We start from the raw sequence: 27,583 nt of genomic DNA on the forward strand, positions 1-27,583 counted from the left end.
TATTATAATATTACTACTATATATTTTTAATTTTATATTATAGACATTAATTCAAATCACAAAGACAAGATTAACTTTATTCAACCGAATAAAGCGAAACAGAACTTTACATCTTGTTTACATTTATATAACTGTAGTCAATAATTGAATTCATTCATTCCGTTCGAAGTTCTTTAAACACTTATGAACTAAACGAATCTAGTAGCTATACTAACTTTTAATCAATTAAACCGAAGATTTGTTTCTCGTTAATTCACTTTATGAGTTTATAAAATATACCTAAATAATAGAAATTATGTATACCTATATTATATTATATGATAGTCATGAAGACTGTTATCCCAGATTGGGTAGTCAGAAGCGTTGTCTACTCATGACTTTATGGCGAACGGAACACTCGACATGCCTAAAATGTATACTGGTTTGTTATCGGTGTTTCTATTACCGGAGAGTTAGTCACAAATATGAAATAAAATACTTTTTTCCTGATGATGCCCAGATTTTGAACTCACGATCTTTTTTCATCGCTATATCAAGTCGGATAGCTAACCACTAGACCACAACGCCCTCTAGTAATAGAAAGTAATGTAGCCTAAATGTAAAAACATTCGGATTTAAAGATATTTCACATTAACAATAAGCTTAGAAATAAAAAGACTTTCCGCCTTAGGGTGTCACAAGGAAAATTCGGTTATAATAATAAAGAGCTACCTCACACATTATATATTTCAATCTAAGAAATATTATTAAGAGCTTTATTCTGTTCCATTGCGGCTTAGGTACAGTCGGCTTCATGCAAATCGTAATGTCAACAATAATTATTTCTGTAAATACCTATATGGATATAAAAAAATGGCTTTATATGTAGAAGTATAAAAACGATTGGAGAAAATAGGATTTAATTATAAAAAAAAAGTAAATTCGTGTAAACTTACTTAAACATAAAAATTACTGACTACATAAAGAACTTTGTAGTCAATTTTTATGTTGACGCAAATTAGCTCGAGTTAGCTCCGATTCCATCGATTTCCATTTCCTAAAATGAAATATATCATTTTAGGAAAAATAGTAAAACAATTAAATTAAAATATACAGAGTATCCACGTATACGTTACTTTTATTTGATAAGTGATTAACTCCATAACCCCAACAATTGTAGCAAGTATAACAGTAACAAGTGAATATTAACTAATCTGTGTACAGGCAGAGGGCAGGATTAAAGCGATTAATTTAATATTTAAAAAGAATTTTCCAACAGCGTAATAATATTATAAATTCATTTCAATTTGTATGTTATTTCTAGGAATACTCTGTTGGAAATATTAAGAAGTGTGTTATTATAATATGTCTGGCAACACCTGTAGGTAGCGTGCGAAGTACAACGAGAAAATGGTATTTCCATTTTTACAATTTCAATTTAGTATTAATTCGAGTCTCGGGTACGGTTGGGCGCGCCGCCACATGTAAAATATGGATCGGCTAAGTGAAATTAAAATGCTCTATAAATTGTGATTTTTGCAAGTCCTAAAGTGGAGAAGGCTTTTTATTATTTATCGCTCGCTCGCCGGTGGGCACAAACCGCGGGCTGAACTGACCGCGGCTGTGTATTGTATTTTTAAAAAATATTAATTGCGATAATTATTACTTAAACTTCAGTTATATCACGGGTTAAATTTCATAAAATTTCCTCTCAAGTTAAAGTATAAATGTGGTATAATATTTTATATTGTATTACTTTATTCTATATTGAGTAACAAGTATCTGGATACTTGTTACTGACCGGAGGTCTGCATCTCATTACAATATTGGAAAAGGGTTTGAAAAAGTGACAGGAAGCTTTAGTAATAAAAACCGAAATTCTGATTAATGGTCACTGAAAAATTGTGAGGAAAAATAATAGCTCTAGTAATGACTAAACAAGATTGTTTGTGTAAAAAAAATTTTATTATTAGAGTTAGTTTATTTTTAGACAAACTGAACTAATTCAGTTAAACTGAAGTTAATTAATATATTAAGTGAATTTCAGATATTAGTAGATCTAAATCTTTCTATATATGTTGTATTGCCAAAAAAGCATAGTCTATTTAATATATAACAATATTGTAATAAAACTCTTTACGTTCCCACATTTTTCTCGTTTTGAACTGGATCATCTTATGCTAACAGCGACCCGTAACAAGGACTTCACTATTTATGCAGCACCTGGACCTCGGCCAAACATTTGTATATCATATGTAATACTCTACCAAACTGACCGACAATTTCATCGATAAATGGACTATTTGATTTGCAAACAGGTCCATATGCAACAAACATATTGCAGTAAATAACGTGTGTGTTGAAACATGAATATAACAATATTTAATAAATATTTTAATATAACCGAGTGCATCGCTTTAAAAAAATGTTTATACGTGTTTGGAATGGGATTTCAATCAAAATAAATATGTGATAAAATTCGACTGTTAGTTACGTAATAGTTAGTTATTTGATTGTTGAAGTTAGAATTATGTATGTTATATTCATGACACAACATATGTCTATCACCTTAGTCGATTATTATCAATATGGTATCGTCAGTTAATGAATGCCGTACTACAATGTGATAATCAATTGTATAGAAACAGCGTCTTACCGGTTCTTATACAAACATTTAAAAAATGTATTTAGAATATAATGAAACTTATTTAACCAACATAACTATTTTTTTTCTATGTAAAGCATGTTTATTGACTGTCTATCTATCTTCTACCTTGTCACACAATATATTTATGAAATTTAAAATATTAAGTAATCTCTGGTAAAGAAATACTGAAAATAATAATGACAAATTGTGGCTATAAACCATCAAGTCAGCGTTCACACATAAAAAAATACGTATTAAAATATGTACAGAGGCATTGACACAAATACACAGAAAACTCAAATTTATACCTTTTTTGCATGAGATAATATAATAATAATAAATGAGTTATTACATCGCGGTAGAAACATTTACCTTTTCATTTATAAACGTTGGTTATACTATCGTTAGTTATTGTCGTATGGTATATCTATTTCCAAATTATTAATAATACTATTACCTCAGCATAGAGATTATAATGTTTATATGTACGTGTAATAAAGTTTGTTTAAATTGATAACCAATTTACTTCAATGTAATAGAAGTGTCTACAGTCAAAGGGCCATATAAAATTAAGTAATACAAACATAGGCACGCTGAGCAAAAACGTTTAAAATCAAATCAAATTTAACATTTTAAGTTCCTGAATAAACTTTAAAAGATTTGAACAAAATAAATAGTAGCATCATTAGAGTCGCAGCGGCGATTGCGTCTCGCAATCAGGGAGACAGCTCGTATCGGCCTGTCCTCTCCTTTACGAAGCTCTAGTACAGAGACGTTTCTAATTTTTTATTCCACCTGCAGTCCAGCACTATTAACCTTATTTGTTTCTTACTGTATTAAAACGAGAAAACTGAAGTGTAGCTCAGAAAAAGGTAAATAACAGCATCATTAAAATTATAATAACTTTCTCACAGTAGATAGTATTTAGACAGGAAGAAATATATTGTACCTATTTAATTTCAGCATTTCATAACTATTTTAAGTATTTATTTACATTTAATTATTATTAAGAACGATACACTATTGGCGAAGATTATTAATTGGCATAGGGTAATTTATTATATGATTAGTAACATGTAAAATTACACCGTTAATCTTCCTAAAATAAATAAATACCATTAGAAGATCGGATTTTAAATACTGACGTAATCTGTAAACATCAACCTATATACATGCATGTTGTACAATGACAACCGACGATTGGGCAAACTACTAATCAGTTATTTTATTCTTCGTAATTTTGGAGACTCATTAATTGTGGTACACTAGTACTAATTAAAAAGATATTTAGTCACAAGGTAACGAAATATTTACATCAAAATTTAAGTACAAGAAGTGCTGCTTAAAAACAAAATTGAACTAAAACATTTTAACCAAATATAAGCTAATACAATTTCATGTACTGCAAGATGATAGTCAGAATGTACCTATTCACGAAATTTTGTTTCTTACCTTGTCGCCTTAATTATTTTTTAATCAAATAATTCCTAGAGATTTTCTGCAAGCATCTATGATGACGACATAACATATGCGAGGAAAATACCGTTACCACGGGTGCATCAATTCACAAAGTTAATAGTGTGCTTACTTTCTAGCTTTAAGATGTGGACTTAAATTTAATTTATTCAATAAATAGTTATAAAATATAATGAGAATTTCGAATTTGTTTGGTATATTGTTCTAAGAGGGAAAAGGTGACCGATTGTGACGTTTCACACGAGTTGGGAATCCTACTATCTCCCAAGTGACACGTAGTACTTTATGGAAAATAAATGACAAATCGTTTACACTCAATTCAACAAATTGTTTACGAACAATATGGAATACAAAATCTTTTTTCTTATAGACAAAATAAATTGTATATATTTACAAAGTTGCTACAGAGTTGTTGTTAATCAAAACACTTTGATTTTGAATATATGAATTTTTAACATGCATGTTTACTAATCTGCTGAAAAGCAAATGCTGGTTTAAATCGGCTGTCTTATCTTTATGGAATTCAAATATTAAAAGGTTATCTATTGTATCTAAAATTATAAGTATAGTACTTTTGATATACTACTAGTGAATGAAATTAATATAGTGATTATTATAATGAATAGAGTATATATCAAACGAAATATAATATATATTCTAGCTTTCTAAGGAATTTATTCGAAGTCAATGCACTATCTTTTATTGTGATTATGCAATGAATTGTTACAAATTGAAGAGAATAAAGATAATATTATCTTGAATCTCTACATATTGTACCTATATAGTGAAGTTTTATTTTGAAACTTACTTATAAAATAATATATAACACACAACTCCATATTTACGTCCAAACTAAGCGAAGTTTGTACTAGAAATGCGTATAAGATATCTGATGGATATATATTTTTCTACATCTGTCTATCTTTACGTTATATTAATAATAAGTTATGATAATTTAATTAAGCGAGCTGTTATATTGTTTCAGGGGCTTTGGCTTTATTACATTCGGCGACCCAGCTAGCGTAGACAAAGTATTAGCTCAAGGAACACATGAATTAGATGGCAAAAAGGTAAGTCTATTTATATTTATCATCTATATTTATTATGATGTTGTGAGCGTTGTTGCCTAGTACTTTATTATCCGGACTTATTGACCTCTAAGGTCGTAAGTTCGAATCTAAATAAAAGGTAAATTTTCAGGAAATTTTTGTATATATAATAGTTTAGATTTGTGATTCTATGGTAATGGGATTTATAAAAATTATTGTGGTTTTTACTTACGAATATCATCTATATATATAAATAAAATTGGAATGTCTGTTTGTAATATTAAAATAACCGTTATTTACTAAATGCATATGAATATAAATATGGTACATACACCAAAATAACATTTTTTACAATTTTTGTCTGCCTCTCCAGCTAATCTTTGAATTGGCTAGACCCATTTTGACGGCACTTTTTTGGCAGGTAGCTGATGAAATAAGGAGTAACTTAGGCTACATTTATTTTAGAAATTTAAAGTTGAATTCCACGCAGATGAAGTCGTGGGATCACCTAGTATTTTGAGGTTACAGAATTGGCATTCAGATCTTACCCAAATGCATTATATATACATACATAAATACATCAGGTTAAATTGTACGTTCCGTAACAAAATATCAAACAATAAACGTGTTATTCGTAAACACCACATTAACATTGTTTTCTAAATTCTCTTATTTATTATAGTAATCATTATAAAAACAAAGTATATATATGTAGACTTAATATTAAATATGGCATTTCCAAAAGCCAATATCTAGACAAACAAGAACTATAATCGCATTACGTACATTTTATGTTATAGGTATTATTACTATCTAATAGATATACGTAACGTAATAAGAAATAAATCAAGCTTCGGTCTGGAATAATAAGGAAAAAGGTTCCCAATTAATCGTAACCGGACATTATTCTTCCCAAAAAAACAACAAAAAAATATAATGTTTATTTATATTAGAAACCATTACAAATATTGTCTTTTATTTGTGATGAACACACTTAAATACACAGATGGGGGATTTGATACAATAAGATTTGGCAGACAAGTCGGAAAAGCAAACATTATTTGTTTATTTACGTGTAATGTAGGTAAACACTCTAATACCTTGGCTCAGTGACATTACTCACAATTCCTGACATTTTAACTAAGTTAACTAATATGTGGTTAGTACGACGAAATTTATCTAAGTAACAACAGTGTCGTAAATTAAAGTCATTGTCGAGACGTCCAAATATACATACATTGATCTTTGTTGCGATTATATTTTCAATATATTTTTTATATTAGACCCTTCTGTTTTTTCAACTTTTGATTGTCATGCATACGATTATTAATTATAATTATTGAAAATAAAACAAGTTTCATTAACACAAACAAGTCATACCTGTGATTTCTTTTCAGATATTGTGATTAATATAGTATAGAAGGATATATACATTTTACTGGTTACTACTTATATATATATATACTATCATAGTATATTTTTTAATATCAAATCAATATCAAGTCTACGAAAGGGATGCTAAATAGTTAATACAAATATAAAGGATTACAACTTATATTTTTGAAAGTATTTCTGGTAGGAAATGCATTCAATTTTCTTATTATCTGGTTATCTTTAATGGATGTTGGCAATTACGACAATGTTCGAGTCTGTTTGAGAGAAATTGGAGAGGTTTTTAAATATAATTGATATTCCAGCGGATTAAATATTAGTGCGCCATTTCTTCTGTTAAAATAGAAAACACGTAACTAGTATTATATTTCTTCACGCCAATTTCTATGATGCGGTAGGCAGAGAGAAACATGTATAGTTTTAAGATATTATAAGCATAACTCTCTTTTTTCATGTGTGTTACTCTATTATATATTTTATTATACTATATATTTTAACGACAAGAGATACGTTGTTCGGATTTATTAAAGATGTGAATTTAGAAGAAGTGACAAATAATAGATATTTAAAAAATATATAATAATAATATAATAACATTGTATAAAGAAGTGCGTTATCCAAAATTTATATAAGCATGACAGAGCAGTCTAGGGCCTTTCACTGTCGCATTATGTATTATGTTTAGTCATCATTTCATCTGACATTCTTCTTATACAGATACCTTAGTCAATCTTTTATTTCAGCATTAATAAATTTTATCAAACTAATTCTTGTAGTAGTAATACTAGTAAACTAGAAAAGGTGAACTGCTCCAAATTCTGTCTGTTTATTTACTTTTCTTTCACGAGAATACTTTTTAACTTGCGTACTCACCTCCGCTTTTGGACATCGATCGGTCTAACTCTTTCGCTATATTTCCAACATTCCCAGGATACTCTCTTTTAATGACTCTCTTTGAATACTTTTCTTTCTATCATACAACTACATAAATGTAGGATTAATGGCAATAAATAGTCAGTGGAAAGTTCTAGATTTGGCAATCCGAATATGTAATTATTATTGACGATTATTTAGTAGACGGAGATTTCGTAGATTTTGACTTGATTAATTAGATTAGATGTTATATTCGAAAATTAGAATACATAGCACAAGCGCCATAATTATTATCGATCCACACTAAACTTTGGAATTTAGTGGGTACGATTCTCGTACAATACATTTGTGTTCATGATTACGTCAGTTTGTTAATTTAGTATTGTCTATGTATTTAAAAAAAAAATTTTCGCTGAATATATAGCTCTATCAATAAGTTAAGTTATATACAACATATAATTCATATTGAAACATAAGTTTAGTAAAATTGTAAATATTTTTCGACTTCATATTAGTCAGATGTAATTAAAGATTTACGTTGCCTACATAAATAGAATCAATCTGTAATCTTGTTAAAGCGTAATATTAAATTTGAGAAATCTGACCTGTTTAACCAAATCTACCTCTGTTACAAGATTTCCGTCAAAATTCAAGCGAGGCCGTCAAGCATGACTTTATCGCGAGACTACGTCCATTTCTTGTGAAGTTTATTGACACATCCACGGTAATATAAATCCCTCGGTCCCCATACGAATAGCGTTTACAACGATCATAAACCGTTAAATCACAGCTACCTTTAATATTTTAACGTAAATTTTGTTTTTCCGTTGTAAAATTACGAAGTTACGTTTAAATTAGCGGTTATACAACACACATTATACGTTAAAGTTAGTTAACTAACGGTACATACCTTACGTACAAATTATTATTTAATTTGTTGTAGAGCCGTGACTGTATATTATATGTAGAGTGTGAAAGTATATTAATTTAATCGTAATAGACGGCCTGGATGATCCAGCGGTTTAGCACTCCGCCATACTTCTAATGGTCGCGTGTTCGATTCCTTGTACGATGCAAACATTTGTATTCACGAATATGATTGTTTGTATTATATTGGGTATTTACTGTGCATATTATGTATGTATTTACAAAAAACAATGTAGTTCAAGCAGAACTTGGAACTAGAGGGAGCTGTGTAAATTTACCTGACTTGTTATTAGTATTACTTAATCACAATTTATATTAAAATAAGATTAATCTGCAATAGTATGAAATTTTTACTAAAAAAACATGCAAACTGTGTTATTCGTAAATAATCTCTTAATTATAACATGTTACAATATATGCCGCTTCAACAATCAATCAATCAATAATTTCAAATTAATATACATATATTAATACTCCTAAATAATAATATTCGAAATATATGTACTGTATGATTAAACGTTCTTGCTATATTATTTTTGCAATATTAAGAAATTCTTGTTACAGGTAGATATTTGTAGCAAAAATGTTTTAAATTTATTTGAAGTACAAAATATATTTTTAAATGTGTATATACATCAATTCATATGTCCGTCCATAGATTTAATACATCCCTGTCACAGACGAATGGGTTAACTGTTGCGAATGTTTTATTATTATAAAAATAGAATAGCTATTCCGATATAGCGAATTGGTTCGCCAAATCCCGCAACAAAAATATAAGAGAAACCGTTATTTCTATAGCGTCTAGCCATTTATGTAGATAATAATCATCTTTGTATCTTGGGATTCGAGACACATTACGAGTTCCCATCCCGACCATTCTGTGTACAGATGGAGAAAAAAGTCGATTACTATCGCTCGCCACGAAATAATCCAGATAAATTACAGCTCCCGTCGTTGTTTACTTTGATTAAATTGTAGTAGACTGGCGGAAGATTAGCTGAAGCCTCGCAAATCGAGCGAGAAGAGAGAGCATTTTCTCAATTTACATAAAACGAACGCGGAAGATCGCGATAGTGTTTACATTCAATGTTCTTATATCGGCTCTTTATACTATTGTTATTTGTATCAATATTTTATACTCTGCTGAACACATCGATAAGTGGTTTATGTGTGACGATTTGAATATATATTCAACAGTATATCTCTACTTCCAGTTAAATTAACCTTGTTTATAAAAATAATTAATATTATTAATAAACTGCTTCAAAATGTGTAGGTAAGTAGTAACCTGAAATTCTACGTAAAAAGAATTATGATGGTAAAATACTAATGTTAAAATGATAATAATTGGATAACCTAAATAATAAAAAAGCCTTCTAAACTTTCATAATGGCCTAAGAAATCCAATTAAATATAGATATAAATTACGTTAATATGTAAACCTATTATTATTGCATTATTCTGTCAATGTCAAACCTACTAGATTATTGTCACTCGTTACGAAATGTATTGTAGACGACTGTACCTGGATAGGTACATAATTATCATGTTGAATTAAAAATATCCGTCCAAAGTTATTTCAGTGTTCATTAGTTATCATAAATTCAACTTATATTCAATAATTTATTAAATATATGTTTATGTAATATATTTTTCGTAATCAGGCTTATCGCAATGTGGACTGGAATCTATGAAATTTTAATGTAAATAGGTAAATCTTTTCATGCAAAATATTACGATCTTGCTTAATTAAACTGATCGTTTTAATCCGTATTTGCTCCATATTTTTTCCTTACCTTTTATCCTTATCGCGGTCCCATCTTTGGTAAACTAGTTTCGCCTCTCTGTTTCTAAGCGGAAAAGTTAATCGCATGTCTTTACGTCGTAAATTGTGCACATTTTTCGGGAGTATGCCTGAACATAATAGCTTTCTGCGTCATCAATATTTATAGAGATGTTTACGATTGAACCACTAAACAGCGTGCACATGTGCCGGTTTCCTTTTGTGCGGATTCAGAGGTCACGTTATGTTACTTACATATTGGATGATTTTTTCTTGAATGTACCTTGTGAGAAGTTTTTAGTTTACTAATATGTAAAGTTATATTCAATATTTAAAGATTTGTATCTGTATGAAGTTTGAGGTTAAGACATCTTGTCTTAAGTGCTGTGGTATGGCAGCACATGGTTTCACGGGTACCACATGATGTTCGTAGTGGTGTTTATATCTATAGGTTACCACATACCATCAGGTCTTGGCCGTCTAGTGATTTAGTACGCATCTAAGATAGTGTACTAAATCATTAGACTGCCAAGGCTGCCAATATATATTGATATATGTTTTTTTATACCATGATGGTGGCAAACAAGCATACAACCCATCTGATGGTAAACGTATACAGTAGCCTATGCATGCTTCAAACACCACTGGTGTCATGTGCGCGTTGCCGACCCTTAAGAAATCTTAACATACCCGTCTTGAAAGCACCATGATGTAGTAATAGTAGTAATAATTAAATTGAGATATAGTCTGATCAACAATAGATAATGGACAGTACCGTTATGTTCAAAATAATATCAACATATTATAATAATTGTTCTTAACACAACGATTAAAATGTCATTCAGTATGTGATACAATGGACATAAAATGTCTCTTCACATTTCGTATAAATGGCATTTACGTTCCTGCATTAATAAATCACGGTGACTCTTAAAATATAGCGGCGGAATTTTTGGAAAAATTAAAATTTTCACTTCCGCGGGAAATGTCCAATATTTTATGCGGTTTTATATTGGTGTTGTTCAAAAATATGATGCACTCTGTAACTGCTCGACCATTGCGGATGTTCGGGCACAATTGCTGGCTATCCTTTCATATTAACGAAATTTTGTAATGTTATTTGTGAACGTTGGTTGAGGTTTCGTTGTTATTAAAACCTATAAATAACAAACGCATATATATGTACATGCTTTTTTAAATTCTGTTTGTAATAGCAATGACAGAATGTAAACTTCTCTCATATTACTTGTCACACATCTTCTTCCTTACATCTATCACTATTGACTTTATATTGTTATATAATCATGAAATTACGAAACGAAGTTATGACAGTCCTCTTTTATTATGAGAGTCAATAGATGTCTTAACATCCTAAGTGTTATTTATTTCCAGCATCTTCAGATTGTTAGCCATTTCAGTTAATTAAGTCTAAAATATATTTCTCACCAATAATTAAATCGACAGTTATGAATTGAAATCACGTAAATTACATAGATTATCTATACTACTACTACTATACTACCTATTTATACAAAGTAAGTACAAAACACAAAATAAAAATGTAACAATTTACAATCCCAATGCGGCACCCGCTACAAGAAAAAAGTTTTCAGGTTTACTAGCGACCCATTCTTGACAAGGTTGAATATAAGTTTTAAGAATCTGACTTGTTTTATGATATTAAATCCGATTACAATAGATTGTTTAGATGCGTGATATATAGATATGTTTGATAGAGATTAGTAAGTACCTAATTTCTATAACTAATTAATTAACATTTAAGTACCTGTATTTATCCAAAAAGTATTATATAATTAATAGAGAAATGACATAAGAATAAATTATTATCTACAACCTGATCAAAATTGGATATTTTTCAAGCCAGTTAATAATGTAACGTAAATAAATACCTAATATTTTCATGCCTATAACCAAGCATTAATCTGATTAATTAAAGTATTAAGTAGTATTTATTCACTATTAATACTACGACGTACCTACTAGCTTTTAATAAGAATTTATAGTTTCTTCAAAAATATCTGTAATACTATTTCAGATTGTTATATATATAAAATCTAAAATTCAACAGATCACAGAGAACCCAAAATTACACGAATACATGTCAAATAATGTCCGTACTTTTAATACAATATAATATAATACATCTTTCAAAATTCTCTAAATAGATAAGGGCGACGTCCGTAACGAATTGCTTGTCATGAAAAAAGCCGTTTTCCCCCAAAGTTGTATAGACCCTTATTTCGAGGCCAATTAAAAATTCCTTTTGCTACAATACGCAGGTCCCCTGGGCAGCCTTTTGTCGTGGCCGGATCTGTGTGGAGGCTGCGACTCTTAAATTTCATCTAGTGAGCCTTAACGAGACAACGCGAAACTTACTGAATTTAATGGTAGTAAAATCTAACAATAAGGATTTTTTTGTGGCCACTCGAATTTACTATTATGGAATGTAAAATTACTTGAATATTAAAAAATGTACCTATATTTAGATGTCATCTAACTTATTAAAAATAATATTCAATAAAAAAATAGATCAAAAACAACACAAGAAGAACTAGCAAAAAACTTGGGTGTTGCTCATTTGAATAAATAATTGTTCAGCATTATATTTTTAAAAAATTGTGGGAATAGATTTGTTAAATGAAAAAATAATATATTGTGATTGATTGATTATATAATAAAACTAACTGTACACGTGACTTCGTCTGCGTGGAATTTAACTTTATATTTCTAAAATAAATATGTTTTTCTAAAATAAAGTTAAGCCTAACTTATGCCTTATTACACCTACCAAACAAAATCCTGTCAAAATCGGTTCAGCCACTTCAGGGATTAGCCGGAACAAACAGACAGACAGACAAAACTTGTAAAAAGAAATATTTTGGTGTATGTACCGTATTTATATTCATATGCATGTAGTAAAAAACGGTTATTTCAATATTACAAACAGACACTCCAATTTTATTTATATGAATAGATGTATAGATAATATCTAAGTACATCGTACAAACTTTGTATTGGCATTCCATCCGTGCTTGACTTCTATCAAATCTAGTTCTACCATTAAATATGTGTACCTGCCTAGATGTCCAAGTTTCAGGCAGTGTAAAGGATGAGAAGTATCTACAATAATATAGATCAAGAACTTTATATATTCTATGAAGAAAATGTTGCTCATGATATAATTTAAAAATGACATCTAACTAGAATACAGTCTGAATAGATATTTTATGAAATCGGTTATAATTTAAAAATATTTGTTTGACTTCCAAATGTACATCGTAGGAATGGTCCACATTCACTAAATTATATTTTCGTTTAAAAACCTACACAATATCCACGAATTTTGTGGTTTTTTGATGAAAATGAAATATTTCATATTACAGCTATTGGAATGTGTTGCCGTGCATTGGTTTAAAACGTTTATTTGAATTATTGCATAACTTGTAAACACGTACGCGATATTGGCATTGTTTTTTTTTTATTTTATTCACACCATGAAACACGTTCTGTATTTAAATATATGAATACGAAATACTACTATTTATCTTGTCACAATAATTGAATGAACAGTAATAAAAATTGAAAGGTAATTCAGATTCATGTTGGTGATAGTATTATTACCAATCAGAATAATTACATTTATATTAAGTCACGGAAATAAAATTTTGCCTACTTATTTGGTGAACGAATAAAAACAGGATTGTTTTGCGTAATATGTTTATTTATGACATCGAGAGATCTCGTAGTAATTACTTGCTCAATGGTGAGATATACGGCATGATGAACATTATATTTTCTATTCGTACAAATCAATTGTACGGTCGATGTTTATTAATTTCATTTTTAATGAATCTGAAACTTAATGGCTCTCAATTTTAATAAACATCCAATGCTGTTTACTTCACGAAAAAGTAAAGACACGACTTCTTCGCGAAAGAAAAAAAATGCATACATAATTGGAAAGTCACATAGATAAATGGAAAGCACAGGTGATGTGAAAGTAAAATCTTTAATTATTAAATGTTGGGTGTAAACCCACTTGTTATATAATACCCGTAGTTAGTGGTTAACGTAACGTCTAGTGCGGTTACTCTAAGCGCTAAGTGATTTTTATCGTCCGGCGATTACGCCCGACAACGTAGCGAGAACATTTGCTTGGTACGAATATCCACCACCACATAACGGACTCAACCCGTTTTTGCCCCGGATTACCCGTTTAAACAACCGGCCGGAACACCAAATAAAGGCAAACACTAACCGACGGCCGCGTTATTCTTCCAAAATTAACTCATAACGCCAAGAGCTTGTTGATTTTTTTTTCGCCCGTAATCTGCTTTAATGGGCACGGGGCCAGTCGCTTTCGTAAATCGCCTACACGCGAGTACACCGGAATGGAAATCTTTAAATAGTGTACATACATTTTTGATGTCGCTTTAATGTCACGCCTCGGTACGATTGTGGCAACAATTAGCGTTATAACGAGTTCATTAATGATGTAGAAAACGAGGGCCCAGCTTTTATCGAGAGATAAAAAATACTAAGGATATAAAACTGTGCTGGAGCCTACATCATTAAATTTTCATGTCTCTGTATTATTTTCTAAATGAGATACTTTGGACGATTTGGAGTGATCAATTATTTATTTTTATTCCGCCCAACAGCTTTCTCATTATCTAATCGCGTTTAAACATTAATGTAATTATTGAATAATAATAACGATATTTATTATTTTATTAATTGTCTGCCTCTCACATCTGTATATAAACTAGCTTTTGCTCGCGGCTTCGCTCGCGTTAATTTATCCCCTTAGGGGTGGAATTTATCAAAATCCTTTCTTAGGGGATGCCTACGTCATAGTAACTTTATGCATGCAGTCTCAGCCCGATCCGTTTAAAATTGACAAAGTTTCATATAAACTTTTATCCCCTATTTTATCTCTTTGGGGGTAGAATTATTCAAAATCCTTTCTTAGCGGATACCTACGTCATAACATCTATCTGCATGCCAAATTTCAGCCCGATCCGTCCAGTGGATTGGGCTGTACGTAGATAGATCACTACGTCAGTCACCTTTTAGTTATATATATTTAGACTATGTAGTTATGTATGTAGTTAATTATTATATTTATAAGTCAGCTCATAAAATTCACAATACCAATCTGTATATTTACTCAATTTTGTCGCAAATAAATATTTTTTATTAATTCATCATTATTTCATATTAAATATAGGTTGAATTAAAGTTCCTTAATTATTTTCAATAACATTTAAGAGCTAAAATAAAAAGGATACACGTCTGTATTTTACTTTATTTTAACCCTGTTATTTGCTTTTACGGAACAAATGTGTCCCGCAAGATAACAATATGAAATTATCAACTGAACTCAAAACAATGTATTTATAATAAGATGTGCTTATTCAAACTTATATACTAGTAAAACAAATACCCTTGTATATAGCAATTATTCATAGTAGAGTAGTGAGGTGTATGTGAAAGAAAATATCAATAGAGAATCAAGATTTTCCTCATGTAAGCCCACCTACGATGCTACGGTGCGGTAGTTCGGATACGATGAAAAAAAAGTAAAAGACATGTTACACCGCTACATGCCCCACTCCGGGTTCTGATTGTCCGGTATGGCGTGGAAACTTCCGGATATGAGAAGGACAAAACGGATAATTACCTAATGCGGATGTGGAAAAATGCAGGTACACTCCAAGATCCAAGATTATATAGAAGATTGGGAGAAATCAAAAACGAATTATCGTAAAATATATGTTTCATATAAATGAAAACTATTCCAGATAAGCACCTTTACAAATTTAAGCTTTTATATTTATTACTACCTGTTCCCGCGACTTCGTCCGCGTGGAATTTAACTTTATTTTTCTAAAATAATAGTACCCTAAGTTACTCTTTATTACATCAGATACCAAAAAAAGTCCCGTTAAAATGGGTACAGCCATTTCAAAGATTAGCCGGAACAAACAGACCGATAGACAGACAGACAAAAATTGTAAAAAATGTTATTTTGGTGCATGTACCGTATTTATATTCACATGCATGTAGTAAAATACAGTTATTTCAATATTACAAACAGACACTCCAATTTTATTTATATGTGTAGATTTTATCACTATTAGATTTTACATAATATATCATAATTATTACTATAGATTCTAGTAAAATAATTTGTGTTATTAAATCGATTATCCAATAAAAGCCACTGATCGAATATATTTAGACACCAATATTAGCTGATAATTTTAATTACAATGTTACAAATTAACGCCATTTATTCAACGTTTCTTAGTAATAGTATAATTATTTTTATCAAAATGCAAATAATATCTGTAGTAAAATTCAACATATGTAGCTATGTATTGTTAATAATTTCAAGTCTAACTTGACTTTTATACAGTAATTTCTTAGGCATATTGTCGCTTTAAAACATGACGTCGGTCCTTGCATTCATTTACTCCTTTTAATACATATTAAATCAGTCCCTTTTTACATTTTAAATTCATTATGCATTTGGTTTACGAAATAGTAATTGGTTTTTTATAATATCCATAATTTTCAATAAAAGTGTGGGAGCCAACCTTTTATCATTAAAATTTTTTATTTTTTTTTATACTGCAGGTATATGTCGCTTTAGTTACCCTCATATACGTATTCTAAATGTATTTGGATGTTAAAGAGCAGAATATCCTCTCCATAGACTCATAAATAACAGCTCATCATATGACTACGAGCACAAAAAGCTGACACAATTCAGTTGGTCGTTATTAACGGTACATATAGTCAAAAATAAATAATTACAAAAGTAAATCCAGTCCAGTGGTGGAAAACACTGATAACAAATCAAATTAATCCGAGAGACGGCAGTATGCATACCCTTCTACGTTGGATTCAAATAGGTTCCACGGAATATGTAGTACACATTTCAGTATAAAATAGTAGAAGAATTTAATAAAAGGATTAAGTGTATGTACTCTGTAAGTTTAGAGGAAGGTAGAAAAACAACGTCGGTGGCACCACCCCGAAATAATAAGTTGAAGTGGAGTTCATACGACCCACCTGAAAACATTGGGAACAAGAATGCTTAATATAGGGTCCTTTACTAGCACCCGGTCTGAATAAATTGCGTGCTTTGCCAACGCAGACGGCGTTATCTTGACTGATTTGATACTCATACTTTTAGATTGTATTACTAACAGTAATTAAAAAATAGGCATAATACTTACATATATATTGAAAATATTAGTTATCCATCTACTTTTGAAAGCAATTAATGGTGCGTGGTTCTAAACTCCTGATAAATGAAATTTTCTGAAATAATTTCTGTTACAATGTTTTTTACATTTTTTTATGTGTTTGAATTAGATTTTATGATATTAGTAGATCACATATTTAAATAATAAAGCGCAAAAAATACCATGGATTGACTATATTTTTTTCAATTAATTTAATCTCTAATTTGTAGATACATTACATCTAATCGTATAATAATAATAATATATTCCATGTTTAAATAGAGTTGTATTTAATACACAAATAGTCTTTATATAAATTAAATATAGAACTTTAAATTTATCCTATAAATTTGCAAATGAAAAATCTATAAAATTTGCTTACTCGTAGTCCGAATAACAAACCGTCAAGGAACGTAAAATAGTTCACGATGTTTACATTCGGTTACATTGGCTGACAGGCATTCATTCTATGCACGCAAAGTTTCTCCCAGCGCTGTCAGTCCAAAAACTCGGACATACACAGTAGCTACATTTCCACAATGGAATAAAGTAACATCGGAAGCTTGTTGGAGTTAATAAATAATACACAAGTAGAGTGACATGCGCAGAGTGCACACAGCATCCTAAGTCTGTTTTGACTACAAATATCTGCGCCGGATGTCTACTGCTGGACAAAGATGCTTCCTATTTGCTGGATGCGCCTTTGAGTAATCAACGAGATCGATATTGAATAACGTCAGTTGAAAATGTCCATCCTCGTGTACATTGAATATTGGATAACCCATTCTCTAGGGAAATGGCCGATTGAAGGATAACTATTGAGTTTCTACACTACTGGGCCGTTATTTAGCGGAATTGGCACATTGTCTAATACTGATCAATTTATTTCATTGTCGTAATTTATTGTTTAAAACATAGTAATTTGAATAGTCAGTTGATCTATTAAAATCATATTCCATTTAATATAAAAGTATTTGAGTCCAAGATAACATAGTTCATATAGACGGAAAATAATATAAACATAATTTTGTGACCTGCGCAGATGAATATTATGATGAACATATAAAATTATCAACTGCGCAAGGTACATTATATATAGTTTTGTTTAAGTAGTCTGCTGCAGACTACAACCTATGTTTTTATCTAACACTATACAAGGAACATCCAAAAAAACCCATAACGTCTATCTTCATTTAAGGTTTTTATATTATAGAAAAGTGTCAACCATAATAGGCATACTAGGAATTAACACATGTTGGTATAGAATAACTTTTTGTGAATAATAATAATGATGAAGTGTTCCACCGAGCTAACGGTATATTAGAAGCGGGAAATAAATCATTAACGAGATTGAAATTACAATACATATATCAATGATTGCAGTTAATTCAAGTTCATTCCCATAATTTCTGTCAATAAATCAATGGTCCAATTACTAAGTCTCATATCTTTTTTTTTTTAATATTATGATATATAATAATAATATGTATGCAGATCATTTAAACGACTACAATTTCACTTATTTTTCAGATCTGTTTAATAACTACTGAAATTGGTTATTATATTTATCCTTAAATTAATTAATCACGTCAATTTTAAACTTCAATATACATGGATGAAAATAATTTATTTATACAGTATAGAGTAAATACTGTTTTCATTGTGTTAATATGCTATTAATCTACACCAACCTCGTAATACCTACTAATCCCCTGCTTGTTAATTATGCTTTTAATTATATTATTGAATTTTATTTCATTATATTTGCATTCATTTGTGCTACTGATAAATGCAAATATATTTACTATCTAAACAAGTAAAACCCTTACTAATAGAGATTATAGACAATGCATATTGTACAGTTTTATATGTAAATAATAAAGGAACATAACAAGTATTTATAAAAAATGTTATTTGAAATTGTGTTCCATTTAAAACTGTTGATATAGAAATAATCTAAATAATTATTGTTTCAGAATAGTTCTGACGAGCCATCTCATTGTATTATAGTTTCCGCTAAACTGACCTTATAACTTTTATTCCTGACTTGCTATTATATTGCAGTTGCACCGCAAACATTCAGTTTCAGGTTGATCGCCGCAGACTTGTATGTATGCTCTCAAAGTTATTAGAAAGTGCCCTGATTAGGCTAACAGAGAACACCCCTAGATTATTTTATTTTAATCTGTAATCTTTAAGCATCATAATCATCATTATCATCACTTTTAAGGTGTTTGGATTACAAGAAAAAATGAAATGAGAAATTAACGGTCTTTATACAATATTATGAAAATCGTCGCAACATCAAGTCCCCCATTAAAGAGGAACGGTCTACATTATTAATTGATACTGCGTATGATTACCTGTACTCTACAGGAAATTCTTTCTTACACAATATATCTCGGTCTTAGCTTCTTACAGTTAATTAAAAATGAAAATGTATCTTTAATGTTTCATTATCATGGCTTATTCCAAAAGTAGCACAGGTACCCAACCTCCTGTAAGTTCCAAACCAACATAATCGCGTTACCGCCTGCACCGGATAATGAACAGCCTCATCCAGTGGTTAGCAAGCTATTGTTATCAGCGTTTTAGGCGAGCGCGTTCGGACGATGGGGGCGAACAGTGCGTAATCTTTGTCTCGAGAGACCACCGGCCACATTGTGCTAATGCCGCCGACGCTTTTGTGCTGCCATGAATTGTTAGATAAGCTTAAACTTTACACCTTACCTAATCTTTCCTGTCAATTGTTAGTAGACGACTGGGTGGACTGCTATTAAAGTATTTGATAATGAATAGAGATGAGATTTTTAATGCCTCATTAATGACATCGTTTCTAATTATGTCCGTTGGTATATACTCGTATCATAAGTGATGAAGTCATTTTAGATATTTTATATCTATAAAAATAAATAATGTTGAAGTGTCTGTTTGTAATTTCAAATTAACGGTTTTTCACGCAATACGTTACAATGTACAGATATATTTATATCTCTAAAAAAAATTCAACTGTCTATCTGGTTGTTTGCTATTCTATGAAGTGGCAGGACCGAGTAGAGGAGTGGATTTTATTACCTTATTTTGTAAATTATATTTATATTATTAAAAAAAGTTAAATTCAACGCCAAAGAAGTTGCGAGTAACAGCTAGTATTAAATATTTGAATATAATATCAAGTCTGGTCATGGAAAACTACAGTGTAAATTGTTTATCTAATACATTTAATTTTTTACACTATTAAATAAATAAGTCTACTAGAAAAATATAAATGGATTAAAATAATATACGCTATATACGGGGTGTATTCTTTATAAAAATGGTGCAAAATAGATAAAATATATCATTGTTAGAGTAATAATTTTAACAACTGGTATATTTAGTATAAAAGTCGAAAAATAACTCAGTATTTCTCTCTATCGGACTTAAAAGCACAACTGACTTTCACGGTTTATCTCCGTACGAAACTACTTTGTTAGGTTTCGCTTACTAGGCACTATCATTGTCACGCCATTCTTCCCAGAAATCGCAATCCTTCAGTTTGTCATAACGATACAAAGTATTTTATTGCTCATCTTATATAAAACCACAAAATGATGAATATCCAAAACCACAGACTGTTACTTGAAGATAAAAGTAAATAACAAACAAAACACTTAAACAAATGTAAACGAAATTAACAAGGGCATTAAGAAAATAGAACTATGTCGTTAAGGTCCCAGGCAATTGTAGCGGACGCGTAACATACAGTGAAGGAAAAGGGCAATGAATAAAACACACGTTAATAGGCCCACCTCTAACTACACAAAGCACCCACATTAGCGCCTAACGAATAAGGTTCAACTGATGGATAAGATTACGTATCTTCTCTTCTATCGTTTACGCTTTCGACGTCAGTATTTAAGAGAAAGTAATATCTGACAAAGTGGATAAAATATATTTCGGTTGCACTTAGGTGCGAAGCTCGTATAGGCTGCGAGGCCAGTGTGTCGGTTCCCACGCGGCCGCCTATCTCATGTTACACCGAAAAGAATCCCATTTTTTCTCACAGAATTAAACGAGCGATAAAATTCTTGCGACGTCGCATGAAAATGTGCGTTACCTGCCTTGCATATTTATGCGTGCCCCAGTAATGACGTTTGTCGAGCCTCCTCCCTAGCGGGGTTTCATTACACCTTGTCTCGCCGTGTATTAAAGCTAAACTCTACTTTATAAACAATCTATGTCAAGTGTTTCCCGATCGTATCGCAACGTATTACCATTTTTCTGTATGCAGTAAAAACTGTACCAATTAAAAGAATGGCACGTAACAATGTCGCTATTATTTTGCCTCGTTAGTTGATCTCGTGAAGGTGTCGCGCTATCGGCCTCTCTTTCCATTCGATATGCATACTCTAGCCGTCGCCGTCATGCAGTAGCTTACGCTAAGAATGTGGGCACATAAGTCGTCGCTTAACATTAATTCTAACGTAAGTGCGCAATATCATTTATCCTGGTACGAGGGTAAATATTGTTCTTAATTTAATTTAAGTTAGTAAGAGCGCACGTGGGTGGGTGATGGCGCGAGGAAAGCGGACGCCACGCCGCAGGTCGCGTATTGCACATCAAATATTTCAAGGGGAACAGCCTGGAATATGGTTGCAATAGCTCGCCACTAATCTTGAGCCAGCCAACTCGAGTATTGCACCTGCAGCCAAATTCGTTCCAATTACTAGGAGTTAGAGTGCGCGTTGGTTGCTGACTGAACAGCAAATGATGCGGTCCCCACTTAACATCGCCCCGGCGACACTTACGTGTCGTCTACGTAAATAAATTTAGTTACCGCTTGCACTGAGTGCACATCATTAAACTTTCTTGTCCTCGATTCAACTGGCGCGTGACATTTGTTAGTTATAGGGGATTTAATACTGTTTTAACCTATCATTGAATTTAATTAAATGTTAATTTTGTAGAGAATAGAACTGCTGCTATCTTAGTTTTAGAACAATGTAATTCAGAGTACGTACATTTAGAAATACCTATTTAGAATATAGTACAGTAGTAATAGTCACATACATTTTTATTATAGTTATGTATATAGTTTATTTATTGACAATGTCAACAATTATTTAAAAACTAATTAAACTATTACAGTAAAATAATAATTTACGCAATAATACTGTTATAAATTTTAAAACCTTTTGTGGTAAATATGTCCTAAATATTATATGATAAAAAAAAATTAAAACCATATATTTTACCTAGTTTTGTATATTGTAACCATAAGTATTCCATTTATATCACTTTCAACTTGAAACATTGTTTTATTCGAGGATTATCTTTTATACAGAATTAATATTTTAAAAAGAATACTTACTTCTATTTTGTTAAAAAGTAATTATAATTATAGTGATTATTTTGAATCGTTAATTGATTAAAGTAATTAAGTATATTTATCAACGTAAACATTGCACAATGCCTTACCCCATTAGGGCTTGAAATTTTAATTAATTCATTTATAAAAACAACATTTTGTACCATGTCAAAGCGTGTCTCATGAAACCGCACGAGACATCGACATTGACTGTTTGCTTAATATAAAATTTAACGTAATCGACTTTATGTCGATGCCATCGCTCCGAGTACATAAAGCGAACATGCTCTTTCCAACCAGTAGTGATATCCCACTAATGTGCTTTCGCCTACAATCTTTTCTTGCGATGACACGCCAAAATTTGTAAGGCGTTTATAAGACTTTAGTTCTTATTATAGTTATACCGAGGTGCACTTTAGAATGTCTCTTGTACCTTGACATAGGATAATTTGAAATTTAAAAGCATCGATGTCAATCTTTATCGTAAGGGAAGTTGTAGGAAGGGGGAGGTCGAACGCGGCTAAGGAGGGTGCGCCACTGCGTCGATTGTAATCACGCAAATGGCTCCATATCAAAATGTCACATTCCTATCGATGTTTCGCTGTCATTTTTGCGCAGGAGTATTATTTTTCAAGCTGTGCTGTTATGGCATATTACATATGTATGTGTTCTGTCAACAGGTCTGGGAATACTTTTTCTTTTCGTTACCGTAAAAGCAGTATCGACTGGAAATTGCTTCTATGTTTACTTTTAGTAAAGGACTAAAGTTTTACTATTTTTGGACAATATATAAAGGAATACTTCATATTGTACTAGAAGCAAAATAATAATGAAGTGCAATATTATGTACATATACATATAAAGTTGTAATCCCAGATGAGAGTAATCAGATTAAGTAAAGATAACATTTATATTTTTAAAATATTGCTTACTAAATCCAGCTGAGAAAAAACCAATACATATCGCTGAGTTTTATAAAAACCCTTAACCGACTTGCAATACTTAATACTAGAAATCAGAGCAAAAAAAGGTCAAGAGGACACTAAGTACAATAAAAATATAATTTCATTGAAAATAAACTTTCTCTTTCACTTTGTCTTTTCAATTGTTTTAATGTCTTTTCACTTAAAATAATTTAATATCGTGTTTAAATATCACATCCTGTATTATTTACACTGTAAATAAACCCAAATCTCGAAAAATACATACTCAAGTCTTTATAATTATTAATAACGCAAGTTAAGATATTAATTTAAATAAATTTGATCTTCCAGTTTTAAAAGACTGTTTGTAAAAGTCATTACCATTAAAACTTCACGAAACATTTTATAATAAAAAAAATCACCAAGTCACGTATTTAAACAGAGTTTTTGAGTTTCGTTTTATTTTTCTATCGACGCAGGCTGCCGGCTAGCCACTGACTGCGATCGCCTCCATTAAAATAACTCGTTAAAATTTATCATCGACCCGCTTAATCGCTTTAGCGCCACCATCTGGGGTTTTATGATTTTTCTGCTTGCTCTGTGTACTTTCGTGGTCATTTTACAACGTTTACAAAATTGCTTGCGTGAGCCGACCAAAAGCTTCCCAACAACATTATACGCTTACTTTTCTATGCACTTTTTACTTATACGTCGACATGAGTACCCGTTATCAACGTCCCTAATTATAACATCATTACTCAGACGTAAAAATGAATTTTCTCTCCGTGCAAAATCCAATTTAATCAAATTGTACAGGATTCTCTGCAGCCGCGGTATGCCGTGGCGCACTCAAAAGATAATTAAATAATTAAGAATGTATGAATGACGCTGTAAAGCCGTTTTCCTGATATTGTAATAATGCAGTCCTCTTGGGCAAAATCTTTTAAATAATTCTCTCGCACTTTCGGCTCATAATTACGATATACCATGCCATGCTTCTGGCCTGTCGCTGGACAATTTTTCATTACGATTCACAGTGACGTTTATGTGACAAAATAAAAATATACTTGGTCCAAATTTTATTTACTCTCAATAATATAAATTCTATATTACGTTGAAAGAAACTACAATACAGATTGATTGTCAAATTAAACCTTCGTACCAATATGCAGCGAAAATATATTTTAAGCTAATATTTTGTTACTACGCAAATTATGAAAAATAAATTACTTAAAAGAAAGTGAAATGTTATTTATATTGTACGTATGTATGTAAGTATATTAAATCTTTTGTCTTGTGCACAGATTTATAATATTATTGCCTAATAAATTATTTCCGTCATAGCTCTAATTAAATGGTAGGTATTGTTGTAAAGTATAATAAAATAAATTGTTTAGATGTGTTTGTCTCAACTAATTATGGTCCTCTCGCTGTGGAACGAGGGACGATAAATTCGCAACGCCGTGCCGTGCGGCCGCACTGTCCAGTTTAAAATCCGGGACTGCAAAAAACCATCGGACTGAAAATCCTGCGCCGTGGTCCTGTCACTCGATTTCGCCTCTCGTCTTTTTCATGTAACCGAGCGCTATTTCATACGTGGCAGTGTATAAGCCCTCAGATTTTCTCTCGGCAGCGAGCGCTGCTGTGTCTTTTTGTTTCTATCTCAGTGTGCCGTTGACCGCTATAAACGCAAAATATACACCCAAAGAAGTACGAACCTTTGATATTTTTAGTGATAAAATATTTCATTTGTGTTCTGTTTATAATTACAATTTTATTAATAAAAATACGACTTTTGTTATACTTAGATAAGGTGCTATTAAAAAAAATAAAAAAGGTATATGTAGCATCAATTCCAAAAATTATGTTTCATTACTTCAGAAAATTAATAAATTGTATTATTTTGATGCACGTTTTATTTATAAAATCAAATGCTGAAACAGCATATATGATATAACAAGAGCAAGTACTGTATAAAACTCGTCAAAAAAATATTTAAATATTTTTGTAGCTACTTAATACATATTACCGGAGCACAACTAAACAGGTTAAATGGAGTTTGATCGATACAGGTATATGCAGTTTATAATAACTTCATCTTAACATGTTAGATAATATAATCTAATATATTTTATACTAACTACTATGGTAGTGTCGATATCTTTTTGTATCTTTCTCAGTTACTAACTGTATCTTGAGTACACTTTGAATATTGAACTTGACTTTTTAAATTCGTTTCATAGTAGATAGGTAAATATTTAGGTAAATTTCATTTGAGTAGAACCAGTTAAATGTATTAATCCTTTAATATATATGTACATATAATAATTTCATACCCTCAGGATAATTTATAAAGTGCCATTTTATCACAAACTAAGTACATCTTGTGCTAAACAACTGATAGAAGTAATTTAATAATAAATCATTATTTTTTCATTACAGATTGACCCCAAAGTGGCCTTTCCAAGAAGAGCACATCCAAAGGTAAGCTCTACAAATATTTTAGCTCATTACATTTGTTCGTAAATTTCAAATGAAACCCTTATAATAACTCATTTCAACATTAAATTGCCACAAAACGGCGCAGCGTTGCAAAGTTACGACATATTGTGATTGTAAAGCATACCGCTTGAACACCGTTTGTTTATTTTCAAACATTTACTCAAAATATTATTTTAGGCTGGACATAACTCTCACTTGCTATTAAGATGTTGGCTCACGATGCATAAATAACTAAGGGCTAATAATTTAGTATGCGGGCTGTGATCTCGGCCCCGCCTGTATCCTAGATGGGCTTGTGATTGAATCGAATAACAACGTATTTAGTCTATTTCCTTTTCCCTCTGTTTTTGTGTATAATAGTATGTTTATTAAATTATCATGGTAGAAGAGATACCTACCTATTGACATAATAAGATAGAAAATGTAATGTAAACTAAAAGTTATGAATAATATTGTAAAAGAACAATAATAAATACATATTATTTATTATTGTTCTTTTACAATATTTTTAATTTGTTCTTTTGCAATATTTTTACTGATATATTTTGGAAATATTAAAAAAATAAACAGTTACCATTCCGGGATAGAAATCATTTTTGTACCATTTTTATATAAATATTATAATTTAAACACAAAAACATTACTATGTATGCATACTATATTACGCATCTGTGTAGTATTGTCATCAATAATGAAACATTTTAAGAAATAAATTTAAAAATGAAAACTCGACTTATATCATTAATAAGTACCTACTAGTTCGCTGTTTATGAAATTTATAGCTTGTATGTTATTCTAATATATAAGCTATGTTACTATAAAGTTTCATTTAAATCTGTTTAGTAGTTTTTGCGTGAAAGAGTAACAAACATCCATCCATCCATCTATCCATTCACACTTACAAACTTTTGCGTTTATAATATGAGTAAGATAATAACCTCTTGCTATTGTACATTGTTATCCTACTGCGGTATTATTCTATACATTATTATATTCCGTCTTCATTTTAGAAAAAGTTATTTTCATTTTGAGTAAAATAGAAGATTTACTTCACCCGTTAAAACAGATTTTCATGTGGAACCCTCCTTGATTCCCATTTGCTTTATATGATTGAAATGGATTTTCAAATCGGGATGTAAAAAATCAATTTCAAATCCAGCAGTAGAATGGGTTCGATTTGCTTAAAGCTCTAGTATATCAGAACAGGAATTAGATTTGTATATTCCTGAATAAAATAGCTTCGTATAAGTTTTTATTTTTCAATCTACACACAATCGGAAAGAACACCTTATAAAATTATATCTCAAATTATAAGAAACCTAACAACTGTTCGTTACGGAAAATTATGGCTTAACTCTTAGCAACTAGATTAATGTTAATTTAGATAAGATGGTTTAAAAAT

The 27,583-nt window shown here is 30.7% G+C and overlaps 1 protein-coding gene across 3 annotated transcripts in view; it reads left to right on the forward strand.

Moving 5' to 3' along the window:
* The window catches only part of LOC131848493 (RNA-binding protein Musashi homolog Rbp6), a 516,162-nt gene that overhangs the window by 226,712 nt on the left and 261,867 nt on the right, over positions 1-27,583 (forward strand). For all 3 annotated transcript variants that reach the window (XM_059198379.1, XM_059198377.1, XM_059198376.1), the window contains exons 4-5: positions 5,088-5,172; positions 26,122-26,163. In XM_059198379.1, the coding sequence (XP_059054362.1) occupies positions 5,088-5,172; positions 26,122-26,163 (127 nt within the window). The remainder of the gene's footprint in view (positions 1-5,087; positions 5,173-26,121; positions 26,164-27,583) is intronic.

Source organism: Achroia grisella, unplaced genomic scaffold (assembly GCF_030625045.1).
Source record: "Achroia grisella isolate CSIRO2021 unplaced genomic scaffold, CSIRO_AGI_Agris_v1 utg558, whole genome shotgun sequence".
Lineage (NCBI taxonomy): Eukaryota > Metazoa > Arthropoda > Insecta > Lepidoptera > Pyralidae > Achroia > Achroia grisella.